General features: G+C 45.8%; 1 protein-coding gene across 11 annotated transcripts in view; it reads right to left on the bottom strand.

Annotated features, from left to right (window-relative positions):
* PRDM10 (PR/SET domain 10) overlaps window positions 1-16,007 on the bottom strand; it is a 74,558-nt gene that overhangs the window by 20,737 nt on the left and 37,814 nt on the right. For 10 of the 11 annotated variants that reach the window (XM_072953768.1, XM_072953772.1, XM_072953765.1 and 7 more), the window contains 5 exons: window positions 12,680-12,752; window positions 10,340-10,457; window positions 7,624-7,753; window positions 6,643-6,885; window positions 1,300-1,647 (listed from right to left, as the gene is read on the bottom strand). In XM_072953768.1, coding sequence (XP_072809869.1) covers window positions 1,300-1,647; window positions 6,643-6,885; window positions 7,624-7,753; window positions 10,340-10,457; window positions 12,680-12,752 — 912 coding nt within the window. The remainder of the gene's footprint in view (window positions 1-1,299; window positions 1,648-6,642; window positions 6,886-7,623; window positions 7,754-10,339; window positions 10,458-12,679; window positions 12,753-16,007) is intronic. The other variant, XM_031670348.2, reaches the window with a different exon arrangement.

Below are 16,007 nucleotides of genomic sequence, written 5' to 3'. Positions count from 1 at the left end.
CAACACCACCCCCTCACGTCGCGGAGAAACAGGCGAGGGACCACAAAGCCTTAGAAACCCCGACCCCGCCGGCCTTGAAGAGGAGGGAGAACGTGCTTGCCTGGCCCAGGCCCTGATCACATGGGACTCATTTCTCTTTTTTTTTTAAGATTAAAAGCAACAGTTCCTTTGGATTTAAATGGATCGTGGTAAAAATTATCAGAAGACAAAAAAAAAAATCCTTTCTCACTTTTTCCTGCCTCCAACATGTATAGAAGCAATTTAGCCCCCTGAAGTAACTGGTCCTTTTACATCACTCTATAAAATCAGGTTCTGAAGAACTAAAGACATGAATTAGACGATATAAAATACATTACCTACTTATGAGAACAATACAACACCAGCGTCATTTCCCCTTAATTGGGATTTATCTCCTGTTTCAGACAACTTAAACAAAGGGATACAGCCTCTGAGCTCTCTTAGCCATAAACATCCAGTGAAGAAGAGATGGGCGCTAAGCAGTGAGTCACATCCAACCCTTCCTGTAAGACATTTTCCGTCATCATTTTTGGAGTCTCTTTTGCCGTTAAGTTCTGCCTTAGAGCAACTTTTCTAATTGTTTGTGTGAAGTGAGAAAATCACCAAGGCTCCCAACACTAGCAGAACTACGATTAAACCCTCGTCTCCTTTTCCTTTGGTAATTAAAAAAGAGAATATTTTTACTAGATATTTAGATTTCATCATTCATTCACTAGCATATAATAATATCACTCGAAATCCCAATGAAGTCATGAACATTCTAGAATGTATCCTCATTCATTTTGCTGCAGAATATAATACAGGGGAAGAGGTCAGTGCTTAACACAAAAGCGTAACATGCGCCAGCTTTCTGTCTCTCCCTTCAAAATGCATCACCTTAGTGGCACAAGACAGCAAACCGCAGCAGCAGGAGACAATGTTTCCAGGCCAGGAGATGGGAGGATGTCTTCTCCAGGCTCCATACATTTTGTGAGTCGTGGGTAGTGGCAAGCACTAAGAAAGACTTCTTTAAAAATTATAACCAGATCTGGGTGTTGCTCACCGGTAATACAACTTGAATGTTTAAATGCTAATGTCTTATCTGGACAGTTAATCATAATAACTTTTGTTTATCATAAGTAGTTTGAGTGAAGACATATCATTCTCAATTATAAAGTCGCTTCAAAGAAGGGATGAAAATGCAGATAGGCAGTCTCAACTTTCCAAAAGTCGAAACTTCTTCCACCAAAAAAAAAAAAGAAAGAAAGAAAGGATACAGTCACCTGAGTAGGAGACACTCACCTGGATAAAATCTGGGAACCGTTTCTTGCAAGTGGGGCAGGTGAAGTAGCCATCGCTGATGTGAATGGCCACGTGATCTTTCAACAAATCAAGGCGGTCAAAGGATTCTGGGCAAAAAATGCAAGAGTAAGTCTTCTGGTCCGAGTGGAGCTTCATGTGGCTCTCCAGGGACGCGCTGCTGATGAAGCCCTTGTTACAGAGGTCACAGGTCAACGGGCAGTTCCCTTCCCGCCCGTGGAAGCGCAAGTGCTGGTCCAGTTTGTCCTTTTCGCGGAAGGCCTTCCCACACTGCAAACATTTAAAAGGCCGGAAGGACTTCCGGATAAACAGGTGCTGGAGAGCTGCATTCTGAAAGACACACACAAATGAGACTACTCAGTGAGTAAACGGAGCGTGCAGGCAGCTCGCGCATCGACGGGGAAAGAGGGTGCTCTGTGCCATCACAGACTTTCCATAGACATTGAACTTCAGGACACAGCTGAAAGAAGATTTTTCTGGTGAAGACATTAAAAATGAAGCCATCCCCAAAGAAGTTCATCTGGAAAAGACAAATGTTTGTGTTCTGCTTTATGTCTATGTATGTCTATTTTATTTTGAAAGGATCTAGGTAATGTTCAATAAAGTATTCCCAACAGAGGACTTACATAATAAAAAAAAATCTCAGAGTGAAATATAGGATAAAAATCAAAGATTGGGAAGAAATGACTTGGGATAAATCACGCATGCATGATGAGGTTGGAGTGAGTCAGCCAAATGTTACTTGCCGAAGTCCTCAAGAAGAGGGACTTGAAGCTTGATTAAAACATTTAGCAAAAATAAAGATAACAGAAAGAACTGAAGCGTAGCACTTGCCAGGGGCTGGGGGAAGGAGGCAGTGGATGTGCGGCTTCGTTGGAGGGTGATGAGAATGTTCTGGAACTAGGTACAGGTGATGGTTGTAACACTTTGGGAGTATTCTAAAAACCACTGTGAAAGAGTGAATTCTATGGTATGTGAGTTGTGTCTCAATCTGTGAAAAAGAACTGAAAGAGAACAAAGGATACGGATTTAGGCGAACATGTTTGCGGCTGAGACAAGATATAAAAGCACACGTTGTCGGTGGAATAGGAGCACTGATCACTCCCTACTCAGGAAAGCAGAGGACAGGTTCTCAGCGAAGGCAGTCAGTTCCATTGGTTAGAATGCCATGCTGACACGGTTAAGCTTCTCTCTTTGTTTCCTGTCTAGACCCATCAATTTTGCTCTCTTTCTTCTTTTTTTTTTTTTTTCAGTCACAGATTGCACTTCTGATGGTGATCAGCCACCTTGTAAATTCATGCAATTGTTACAGGGAACTCAAGTGAGAGCGTATGGATACTCAGCACAAATTCATCACTACTGCTGGGAAGGCAACTCATGCTCCACTGAGAGCAAATCAACAGAATCATCTTTCACACAGAGAATCATAATCAGTATTTCAGCTCTACTATAATGAAGATGCATTCATAAATTCCTCAAAACATCCAGGGGAAAGCTCTAGAAAGCTATGAGGGGAAAAAAAAAATCCCATCTGTGAGTGGGTCTGCTTAGGGAACTGCAAGAGAACAGCAATTAAAGGACTAATGCAGATTTTAGTGCATTATTTGTGCAATGAAAAAAGCACAATGAACAATGCTTAAACCCTTAATTTCAAATTACTTACGAGCAGCAATTTCTGAACTAAATTTAATATGAAATAATCATTTCAGAGAAAAGCAAAAATAATTATTTTTGATTTAGTGAAAATTCTAAACAGTCACTGTATAACAGAAAACATCTTTCTCGCAGCTTCTCTAACAGGGCTGGGGAAGATCTTTTACCTACTCATTCATTCTGAGTAGATAAATTTAACAATTCTGTTGTCTTTCCAAGTTGACTGAGGTTGCAACATATTTTCTTCTCTTTTGTATCTAGATCTCTTAAAAAATAGCTCAATTAGCTCAGAGGAAGTGGTCAATAAAAGTTTGCAAATTAATGAAATGCATTTCATATGAAAATCAAAAAGAATTAGTTCAAGATCTTTTCTGTAGCATCGGAAGAGATCGTACAGAACGGAACTTTTTTCAGATCAGCCACAGAGCTTTCTTTCACTTCATCATACTGCTTGGCAGTCCCCTGATCTTTTCACTCTATCCGGACAGATACTCATTTTACATAAAAGCTCTCACTATCCTGGCTACAAATATCTGCAAATGGACAAACACTACCATGAGGCTCCGAGACTCAGGACTGAGAGTTCTTGGGGGTGTAAACACCATTTCCTTTACCCAAGTTCAGTGACGTTTCCACGGGCAGACACAACGCTCACACTGATCCGGGACCCGCTTCCCCTCGGGTGGCAAACCTGGAACTCGGTTTTGTTTTGCTCCATGATGCTAATAAGTCTTCTGTCAGCTCTGATTGGGGTGAGTGTCCTCAGACACTTGATCAAGCCCAGCAGCCACCGGGCTCCACTTTCCCAGCTCTACAGACAAACCGTGTTCTTATCTCTCTTTGATTTTCTCAGAGCCCCGAACACTGGGTATCAAGAGCTAGATGGTGTTTCTCTGATCTAGTGGTCCTCACGTAATCCTCTTGGGACAAGGTGGTGGGCCCGCTGAAACTGTCCCCACGCCTGACCTGCCTGCGGGCCATCTCTGCGCTCCAGTATCTTCTGCAGTTCAGAGCAGCAGTCGGTACACATTTTCTAGCAGAAATCACGAGGAAGGGAGGAAGCAGCACAGACAGGCCCCGGGGATGCAGTCGGCCAGCCACTCGGCCCTAGATGGCACACATGCTACCCTGAAGCTGCTCAAGTGGTAGAGCTCCTAAAACCTGTGGCAAGGGGTTCGACTCAAACTGAAATGAATTCTGACACAACAGATTCTCTGCAGACAGAAACCACAATATGTTTCACAAGTTTGATATTAATAGCTCAAGGCACCTAAATTACTGACCAATCTTCATATTATTTGAACCCTGACGCTAAAAGGAAATCAATCATGTCCGTTGTTGGCCTTTTTTCCTTTTGAACTTTTCTGTGGACTGTTTTGTTTTCAAAACCTTTTTTGGCATACCCTGCACAATATATCTCGCTCTCCACTGTCCTCCAGTCGGCGCCCGTGCTGGGGTCACGCTCACGTGTGCCCTGTCCCATGGCCGCACCAAGCACAGTCCCGTGTCTCGGCCCTCTGCGCGGTGGCGGCCTTCCTCTCAGACAGTCTCCCTTCCTCCTGCCTCTCTTTCAAGGACCAGCTGAAGTCTCACTTCATCTGTGAACTAGTCCCTGACTTCCTCTTTCTTTGGCCTTTTACTCTTCCAACTTCCTGGAGCAGCTACAGGCTATCCCTTTAAATTTAGCACTTCACTGGGACCCACCTTACCCGAACATCGTCTCCCTAATTAGACGGTAAGATCCCGGAGGACAGGACGCAGGTGAAAACTCTATCGTGTACCAGGCGCAGCGCTGAATGTACGGCTAGAGCTCAGTGCCACTGCAGAGGTCACTCAGCTGTTTCGGAGCCAGAAGGGACCTTGGACATCACTTAGTCCTGCCCCTTGTTCTGTGCATGAGCACAGAGTATACTGACTGACTGTTGGAAAATAAATGATCACTATGCATTAACTAATTTGCATTGACTGTAGCAACCAAATTGTCGTTTCTACCAGGACTTAGTAAGTACAGGTTGCAAAGAACAGCAGGTCAGGCAAACACTTAAATAACATTTTGTTATGTGAGTGAAACACAGGAAACAAACGTACCTGCAGCTCCAACTGAGCAGGCAGCATTAGAGGAGAGAAAAATAGTTACATTACCAATGGGGTTGGAAGGCTTCCCTTCAGTTGGTCATTACCAATCTGGATAGAAAAGATGAAAAAATACATAGCCCTGCTTTTTAGAATGTGTGAGAGGAAAAAAAAAATAGCTCAGCTATGACTGACCTCCAACAGCCACCTGCACAGGGCTCTCGCTCGGACACAAGGAATCTCATAGCAAAACCAGTCACCCAGCTCATTCCAGAGCACAAGTACGAGCACAGCCGTGCTGCGTCTGCACCCACTCACCTCACTGGACATGTGGGCTCTAGTTTCTTCCTTCAGAAAAATTAAATCTAGGAAGCATTTCTCTGGACTTAGTGAAAAATCCAAGTGGCCAAAGCAGAAAAGACAGTCACTGAGCAAGAGAGTGGAATGCAAGATCGGGGAATCATGTAGCATGATGGACGGAAGGTACGCGTAGCTTTCTGCCTTTCTGGTCTGTATTTATGTATGTTTACTCATCCTTCTGAAACAGTATTCATGGAGCCACCAGTTTTATAAGTTTCCATAAGCGGAACCTTCATGAAGCCTATTTAGCCTCAGAGTCCGTCTAAGCTGTCACATGGTCCAAATATTTAAATGTATTTTTACAGGAAGGCACGAGCTAGACTATTTTTCAAGGTCCCTTCTAGCCTACAGGCAAATAAGACCAAAAGAAACATAAGCTAAAATGATCATCCATTTAGAAACTATAACACCTGGGAAGCTGTACAAACAGTCTCTTCACCCGCACATAAGGAACTAAGGAGAGAAGTCTTTGAACACCCTGCTGCCGTGACCTCGGGTTTAAGTAACGTTTCTAGATATAAGCTGTCAGCACCAGCACTTTTCCCACAAAACCACGCTGCTCTCCACGTGCGTCCCCGGCGGGCCAGGAGCTACCCCAGCGCCATCTGTGACACGGGGATGAAACACTCAAGCCGGCAGCCACGGGGCCCTGCAGCTGCGAGGCCCAAAGTCAAGACGCAGGTCAGGCAGGTGAGCCACTGCCCGCCCTGCGAACCTGGCGCTTAGCTCCACTCTCCCTGGTGTGCAGGCTGCACTTGGCACATCAACTCGGACACTGGTCCCTCTGCTCCGATGAGGAAAGGCATCTGCCAGTCTCCCCTTGGAAACCGTCGATAACCAAATTCAAAACCCAGAAATAACTTGAGGGCTCTGATGAGGCACAGGTTAGCCTGGTTTACATGTAAATAACTGTTATAACTCAATGTACTCATCTCTCCACTTCCAATCTGTAAATTGAGGGATCCGGAGGGCTGTCCACTCTAACTACACTGGTCCAGAAGTGGCCAGGAGCCCGGCTTCTGTGTCATTACTAAACAGACCAAACCTAGGACCCGCCATGGGACACAAAGACCCCCAAGAAATGTTCACACTTTCTTCCAAAGTTAAGGGGCTTGAGCGTGTGCTAGGCTAGATGTGTGATGTGGAAGCAGAGGGTGGGCAGCAGGGCACCGACGGGCTGGCCACCTGCAGCAGGGGCAGAACCCGCTCGGGGCCGGGGGGGCCGCGCTCCCCACTTACTCGGATGCGCTTGGCCCTGCGCATGTCGTCGGCCGTCAGCGTGCTCTGGGCGGGCAGCACGCTCTCCTCGTGCTGGGGCTGCAGCTGCAGGCTGTGCGTTTCCGGCTCGGGCTCCAGGGAGGCCTGGGGGTCCTGTGGCAGGGGCGGGATGGGGAGGGCGGGCGGCTCCGGCTGATCCAGCCCGTTCAGGGTCGCCGGCTCAGCCTCGTCAAGCTGCTCCTTGGTGGGAAAATGGAGCAAGTCCTGAAAGTTCAACAACCTGGAGTCGCGTCCCTGCCAGACAGAGGTGCGCGCTAGGCTCTAGGCCCGCTGCGCGTGTGCTCAGTGGCTGGGGCCGTCACGCTCAGTAAAAACATCCTCCTCCTGAGGAAGTCAAACCACCAACCACCCACAGGGCGTAAAAACTGTGACACAGTCCAGATCGCTTTGTGAGGATATGACTGACAGGACTCTTCTGGAATAGCATGATTTTAATTGTTTAAACTAATTAAACGAAGTCTCCCAAAACTATCTCTGGACAGTTTCAAATCTTTTTTTTTTGTATTAATTTTCTTGGGGAGGTGGGGCAAATAAAGTCAGAATGCAGATATTAATAATAATGTCAGGCAAATGGAAGTTCAAACCAAAAACAATAATACAAGTAGAAAAAATATATAAATATATTATACCCATAATAATGTCAAAATGTATAATGAAAACATAATGATAATAAACCTCAATGCACATAAGCTGTGAAACAAACACATAAATCAAAAATAATTAGAAATTTAAGGATTTTCAAATCTTTAGGGCAGCAGAGTTGGGTGTTTGCTCTAAGTAACATTTAAAAATACATTCTTTTTTGTCCTCTAGTCAGATTTAATTACAAGGCAGCAAAGCACTCGCAAGATGGGCTATCAATCCCTAAAGGTATCTGTATTTAAACCCTGTCTCCTGGAAGCCAGCATCCAGAGTAGCGCCTTCCTTCCCATCCCCCGTTACCTGGGCCCCATCATCACACTTCTCCCCGTTTTCACTGGTTATTTCCAAGCGGATAAATTTTGGAGGGCGCCCTGGCCGTCGACCTGGGCCAAACCGCCTCTTTCCTCGTCCTCTTCCTCTGCCTCTCGTTCTGGGGACAAGAGATTGGGTTAGAAACAGTCACGGTTACATAATACTCTATAACAAATATTTCCAGAAATGACCCTCACTGACACCGAATCTTGATTTCCTCTCACTTTATTTCTCTTCCTGGTTCTGTTTTGCCAATGTATGTTTTCTAAATTTCTCATCTTTGCCGTCTGTATAGCTCAAAAAGATGTCTTAACTTATTCAGGAAAAAAAAAGCAGCTTTAAGAATTCAGAGTACTTGACACTATTTTGAAAATTCTTGACACTACTGAAAATTCTGAAGGCTCGAACGCATCTCTGAAATTCTGTGAGCAATGCAGACAGGACAGAACACGCTGAGCCTGGTGTATCCCAGAGACAAGATTCCAGTCTTCCAATTCCTTCTTTCCCCTTGCTCACTTCAGATCCCTTGCACGGAATGTGGCTGGAGTCAAAGGAACTTTCTTGCTTTACTAGAAGCTCTGGAAGGTCAGAACAAATTCCTAATTCAAAGGTTCCATAGCATGTCTCATAAACAACCAAATAAGTTTTATCCCCTTTAACAGGTGTCTAACATACAAAAACTCCTTAATAAAGGGGATTCAGAGTGTGTTATTAAAACCCCTTTTAGAAGACGCGTGTGTGTGAGATGTGTATAAACTCAATCAGATCTGCGCTTTACTCTTCCGCTCACCCATTTAACAATTATACAAAAGTTATGTATTTTTCCAAGAACTTTTAAAAGATTCTGTATTACAGGGAATTCTGAACCTACACAAATATGGAGAACACTATAACGAGCCCAGCGTACACATTACCCCTCATTTCAGTCCTTATCAACTCACGGGCAATTTCATTCCATCTATATCTGCACCCACATACCCATTAGACTATCTTGAAGTAAATCCCAGACATCATTTCATCTGTTAATATTCCAGTATGTATCTCTAAAACATAAGGGCATATATATATATATGTACACACAATACCACGATCACACCTAAAAAATAACTGACAGTTGCTCACTATTATTAAATCTAGTCAAGGTTCATGCTTTCCTAATTGCCTCAAGTTTCTTTTAACAGTTGGCTAACAAACATTTTTATCTACTGCGTGTCATGCACTGTGCTAGGTGCTAACGACGGCCAGTTAAATGCAGCAGTTTTTACCCTCGGAAGTTCGGCAGAGGCAGCAGGCATATAAGCCAAACCCACAACATAATATACAAAGTGTTCTAATAGAGCCGTGCCAGAGTTTTAGGGGTGTCCAGGAGGGAGTGACGGGACCCTCATCACGTCCTCCACCCACCCCAGACGCTGGCTCCTGGCTCACACCCCAGACCGCATCATCCCCGGTGCATACAGAACCCCCAGTCCCCCAGCCCCACGCCCTGACACTCTGACGCCGCCTCCAGACTTCCCAGCTCACGCCCCCGACGCTGGACTCAACAATCCTTCCTCCTCTCTCCCATCTCCAATCTGATCCTCCGTCACCTATTTGCATCCTGTGCACATCTTCTCTCCCTCCTTCCACTCATAAACTCCAAAGTCACTCACTGCAGTCACTCCTAGCCGCCCCACCGCTGCTTCATCACGCTTGGTGAGCCCACACCCCCATGCCATCCAGCCCCCCGCCGCTCTGCACTGGCACCCTCTCAGGGAAAGACACTGGGCAACAGCAGTGCTCGGGACTCGCTTTTGTTTCAGGACCGTGAGCCTCAAGGGAGCTCTTAATGTCACAGGCGATCACCCGGGACTTGCCTGGAACATCTTCCTCCCACATTCCTCAGCACCATTTCACACCGTCTCCTCTCTTTTCAAATCCTGTAAAAGCCAGCAACCCCACATCTGTCCTGTTGGTACCACCCCATCCCAAACCACTCTCATTGTTCATCTGAACTGCTCAAGTAGCTTCCAGCTGGACTCCCTGTCTTCACTTTTGCTCCAAGATAAGCTGTTTGTCCACAGTGACATTTAGAAATACTCAATCGACAGCACAGCAGGATTCGATCAGCACCCTCTGAAGATACAGAACGACGTCCAGATTTCTTGCCTGCCTGACCTAGCTGCCGCCTACCCCGCCTGCCAGGTTCTCCTTCATCTATCTTTCTCACACAGTGGAAATCCACCATGACTTAGTCTGATGAAGGAATCCTACCTCTGAAAAGAGTTTGAAAATCAGAAATGCAGATGATGTCAAAGGGGTACACCGTTTCACAAGTTCCTATTTCAGAATCTCTAGCCAGGGGAGATCTTACCGCGGTGGAAAGATCTCCCATGGCTGGGTACCGGTTATGCCGGAGAAGACGGAGGGACACGGGGAAATGACGGGTGACAAAGGCCCCCCGCAGCCGACCCGGTTACCTGTCCATACACACGCACGCACGCGCGCAGACACGCACATGTACACGCACGCACATGTACACGTGCGCGCGCGCACAGCACGCACACAAACACATGCACGCACATGTACACGTGCGCGCACGCACATGTATACGCACGCACGCACACGCACGCACACGCATGCGCGCGCATCAGCTCGTCGGCAATCCGGAAATGGCAGCGGCCCTTTAAAGACGGGGTTTGTGACCCCTCCCCGCTCGTCGTACCTGCTAAACACGTCCAGTTTCTCGTCGTGAGAGTTGAGATGCTGCTGCAGCTGCTCCGAGCTGATAAAGCGGCGGTTACACTCGTAGCAGGGCCAGTTCTTCTCCTGCTCTCGAAGAACTGCATCACAGGGGAGGAACCATGAAGGCTGGTGACCAATGAAGCACCAATGAAGCTCCAAAGCCCGGTCTCCCCCACACTCATCTCACACAGCCCCGTGCTCACAAACACCCGAAGTCCGCTGTTCGCAGTGCTGCTTCGTTAAAAACTCAAAGGCTAGAGTTTGACAGACAGCAGTTTTTAGGATCCTCCTTTCTGATACATTCACATAAGACATCAAGGGAACAAACACCCTTCTGTACCCTCTCTCCCACCCCCAACACACACACACACACACACACACACACACACACACACGAAAGACAAAGTGCTACACTAAAACCTGTATTCAAAGAACCTAGTGATTCAGATCTAAGTTTCATAATCAGAGGGTAGATTTTATCACAAATAACTCAAAAATTAATGCCCAGTATAATTACTTTCAGGAAATGTTCAGAAGTACCTATTCAGACTGATTATATGCAAACCCTATGACCAGCAGGTTCCACTCCCACGTGTACACCCAATATAAATGCGCACACAAATTCGCTAAAGACATGTAAGAATGTTCACAGTGGCACCCTCAAAATATCCCCAAACTGCAAACGACTTGTTGCATAATAAAGAATTTTAAGAGTGGATAAAGATTCTACGTAGGTAGGGATGCTGTCATATTTTCAAAAAATGAAAAAAAAAATTAGAGATTCTCTTGATGGTTATAGCTTTGGCAATTTGTAGGGCTGCTTATAAGAGCGACAATGGTTTCTCATTTGGCTTTTGATTCAATAAAGTTACCCATCAAGAGGAAAAAAAAAAAGAATTTTGCTGACTTTCGTCCTAGCACGGGAGCGGGGAGCCTCCTCTAAATCTTTGGGATTTCCCAAGTGATAGGTGTGTCTTTTGTTACTCCTGGTGATCTGGTGATCAGTGACCACATCCAAGTTCATGCCAACGAGACAACTCAGGACGGGCTGGCTGTGCCAGAAAGATCACCTGTCTGATGACAGGGCTGGGGCTTTGCGCCAGGTGGTGTCTGCAGGGAGGGGAGCGGGGGTGGAGAGCAAACTCAGTCACCGGCCAGTGATCCAATCAACCACGCCTGTGTGAAGATAAGCTGGATAAAAGCTTCGGACACAGGAGCTCAGGGGAGCCTCCCTGGTTGGTAGGCACACATCAATGCTTCAGGGGTGTGACTCAGCCTGAGGGCAGGGGAGCTTCACGTTTGGGGCCCTCTCAAACCTTGCCCTAAGTGATTTGCTGGTCCTAATACCTGTCCTTTATAAGATGGTCATAAGTGTGGAACTTCTCTGAGTTCTGTGAGTCATTCCAGTGAATTATCACACCGAAGGGGGTGGGGGGAACTCCCTAAATTATAGCTAGTTGGTCAGAAGTGCCGGGGGCACAGGACCAGCTTGAGGCTGGTGTCTGAAGTGGGGAGAATCTTGCAGGGGACTCTGCCCTTGGCCCATGAAATGCAACCTAACTCCAGGCAGTCAGTGTCAGAACTGCATTGTGCAACCCAAATTTCTACAGTAAAATAGATAAATGGATTGTGGTACACTCATGCACTAGAACACCAAACGGCAATGAGAATGAACAAATTACAGTCACACACAACAGCATGGAAGAATCAAACGAACAAAAGATTCCCAGACACCAGAAGTGTATGTGTCATATAATTCCATTTGTACAGGGGTCAGTAACATGCATATCCTACCTGTGGTGTTGGAAGCCAGGAGATTAGTTATACTTGGGGAGTGAGGAGCAGTCAGAGGAAGGTGTGGGGGACTCCTGGGGCTGCGGCCATGCTATGGATCTGGAGCTGGGTGGGCTACCCAGGTGTGCCCATGCTGTGAAGGTTCACTGGGCTGTTACTTGTGATGGGTGCACTTTTCTGTGCATAGATTGTACTTCTGTGACATTTACTTTGAAAACGAAGTCAATGTCTGCCCTGCCGTGTCCTCAGAGATGATTCAGTCTAGACAGGGATCATCCTCTGATCTAGGTCCTAATTTAGTATTTGGAGGTTTTCATTATATTAAATACTACTTTCCAGCTCTCCATGAGAGAAATGTAAATACATCATTGTCATTTGACCCTAGAATTAGGCAGGGATGTGTAGGTCTGAAAAACCTACTGGAGTATCTTAAGTACACAGAGATAGACTAGAGACTGCATCAAGACGTAATACACACAATTTAGAACCAATACATAAAATACAAAGTATTAAAAAGTCGCAGCACCTTTCCTTTCTTCCTCAGAAATGTCGTGAATTTTCTGGTTCACAAACTCAGCGTAGGACGCCGCGTACCACACCTGCAAGAACCAAGGACGGCATCAAGGACCAAGGACATCACGGGACGTGCTTCACGGGCTTAAATTCTTTCTCCTGCTCACATAAAACAGTTCAGGCTTTTTCACAGCCCGCGATAAACAACAACAACAACAAAAAAAAAAAGCCGCCCTGTGAGCCCACCCGGTTAGCGCCTGCTGCAGATGGACGGTCGGTACAGTGCACTCGCCATGAAGCACTGCGTGTTTTTTTTTTTCCTTTTTAAAAAATGGTTTCTGTTATTAGGACAACTTCACAGGGGATAATAATATTAATAGTCTCTTAATCTAAACAAAACATAGCCTCTTCAGATTTTCTTCTCTGTATTTAAACACAGGTTTTACACAGCTGTGATCATCAAGGCTCCCACGTGACACGTCACTGGACGTCTCTCCGGGATCACCAACGACCACTGCCAGAGCTACCCTGCCCTCCTGAGGCTCTGCCCTGTCCTGCCCCCTCCTCCCTGCCCCGTCCTGCCCCCTCCTCCCTGCCCTGGCTGCTTCTGCTCAGTCTCCTGGGCTGCCCCTCCTTCCTCACCCTCACTTCTCAACAGTCCAAGTCCAGGGCCTTCTTATTTCTCCCTACGGTCGGCACATCCATTTGCAACCAGCTCTATGCTAATGACCCCCAAATCACCATGCCATCCCAGACTCTACTGCCTGCCGGTTGCATCGTGTCCAGAACTGACTTCTCACCCACCCCCACCCACCTTCCCATCTCAGTAAAGAGCCTCCCTCCCCCCCCACCCGGTGGCTCAGACTTGAAGTCTGAAAGGTATCTTTTCTTTCTCAGTTCTCTCCCGTGGCCCTCTAGGAAGAACTGAGGCCTACTCAGATGCACGCACCGAGATGCAGGCCAGGACAGCTCTGATCCGGCTTTCTAACGTGCCTCTCTCCCGACTCTTGCTCCCTCCATTCTGTTCCCCACATAGGACCCCAATGGTCTCCTTAAACCACAATCTGATTTCATCCCTCCCGTGCCTGACAGCCTGCGACAGCTTCTTGTTTGGTAATAAGCCTGACACGCTGGTCTCCCAAGGGCTCCGTGATGTCCAAGGGCTCCCACTGCTCTCCCTGAACCACCTTCAGCGGGAGGGCTCGCCTTCAGTTCCTCAAACGTGCCAGGTTCTTTCCCACCCCAGCCTCTGCCCTGGCTGTTTCACTGCAAGAGTGTTGGGTCCTTCCCCCATCCTTCCCTGCTGCCAGCCCCCTCATGTCCCAGTTCTCAGCCCCACCGTCACCTCTTCAGCAAGGCCTCCCCTATTGTCCCAGCTAAACAGGCGCCTCTCCGGTTATCTGCTCCTTCACTTCAGAATAGTGCAAGGCTGGTGTGATCACCCTGCAGGACCTCTCATTAATGTATCAAACATCAGGTGCTCAGAAACTTCCTACTGACTTCATTGAAAAACAATTAACTTCCAAGGACATATGTTTCAGTTGAGCAAAAAGACACATAATGGGTTCGGTCAAAGGGAAGGCAAAGAATGAAAACCTGTAGAAAGGCTATCAGGGGTTGGAAAAACAGCCCAGGGGCGATAGTGGGGCACTGACTTTAAAAACACTGCGTCATCATCAAGACCTTAATGGCAGAGATGACAGATTTACAGAAGCGTTAACATCCATGACAAAGTAAAACAGGATTCAGTTAAAGAAAACAGTCAGGCTGCGTGCAAAGCAGTTACACCTTAACCAATTTATTTTGCCTATAATGTGCCTTTTTATGTATGCATAAGTGTAATGTGATTTCAAAATTATGTCTAAATAATTCCAAAACAGCTCCTGCAATAAATATAAAATAACTATTTCTGGTGATTAAAATAAGCACTGGAACATAGCTTCACTGGCAGCGTTTTCTTTCCTTAATGGTGTGTAAAATAATGGTGCATCTTAATGTTTGAGTTCGTAAAACGTGACAGCACAAAATTCTAACACATCCAGCTCAATCTTTGCTTATAATTATTTCCTCAGACTAATTTCCAAGGATTGGGTTTCCGCAGTCAAGAACATTTTTGCTGCCTACTGTCGGAAATATTCTATAAAATGTTGCAATTCTGTAACAAATATCTCTATTTTTTTAAACCCTCACATTCCTTGTACTGTATGTTTATTTTCGCTAATGTAAATTAACAAAAAAACTAACTCACAGTTGTTTTAAGGGTTTTTAAATTATCAACATTTTTTTTAAATGTTAACATTTCTTTACTATTTGACTCCTCCTCCAAATAAAGTCTATTCTCCGCATTTGTCTGTTCGTCCTTTGGATGTGGTGAGGTTAGAGACAGACAACCCTCTCTGTTTTTATACTCAAAACTTCTAATGTGTATTACAAATATTTCCCCCATTCTGCTGCTTTCTTGTTTGGGTTGTTCACTATACTGAGATATTACATCCTTATTTAATTGTTTCTGTCTGTCTGGACCGCTACAATTCTACCTCCTGCTTTAAAAGAGAAAGTATTCTCCCCTCCAGCTGGGAAGTGTTAAGAATCTGCTGGGATCCAGGTGTGAGAAGTGGATCTCCCACATATCTTCTTTGGGGTTTATAGATTAACTACCAGGCGGTTACAAAGACACAGGTTTTGTACAACTTTTTAACAAAGTCCAGGTCTCTGTTCTCCTGTAAGAGGCACCCATTTCTCACTTTGCGACATTGCGACACGGTGCTAACAGTGTCCGTGGACCAAAGCAATCATTTCTCACATATTTTTCGTTTATATCTTTTACATTTTGACCCCTTCTTTTGACCATGTTCCTAACCAGGTTTAAAGAGGATGGGGAATGTTCCCTTAGAATCATCGCAGAACTTCCATTATATCATCAAGAGTTAATACTCAAACTCCTACAGAGAGCTATCCTTGAAAAACATTCCTCAAGTCAGAAGTCAGTGCATAGAATTTTGGAGGTAAAATGAGTGTTCAGATAAAGAAAAGAAACTTACTCACACATCTGAATTCCATTTTACAGGCTCTCCTGGTTCCCAGCTAATTCCCCTCTAGACTGTAAAGATGGTACGTGACCCCACCTGTAACCACGCTATCCACACGCACGTCTGCTCCACAGAGCAAGGACTTCCTTACCGCTGGGCCTAATGCCTCAGGAAGCCTCTGACAGACCCAAGAGTCAAATACTTCTCACCCTGTTTTATTTGTGGTATTATCAGAAGTGTACAGCACACAGCAGGTCCTCAACAAGCAAGTGAATTATAAGAAAAGGACCGTTTTTTTTAAGACTCCCACTT

This window comes from Vicugna pacos, chromosome 33 (assembly GCF_048564905.1).
Source record: "Vicugna pacos chromosome 33, VicPac4, whole genome shotgun sequence".
Taxonomy (NCBI): Eukaryota; Metazoa; Chordata; class Mammalia; order Artiodactyla; family Camelidae; genus Vicugna; species Vicugna pacos.
The sequence above is the reverse complement of the archived record's forward strand: the minus strand, read 5'-3'. Positions and strand labels throughout refer to the sequence as shown.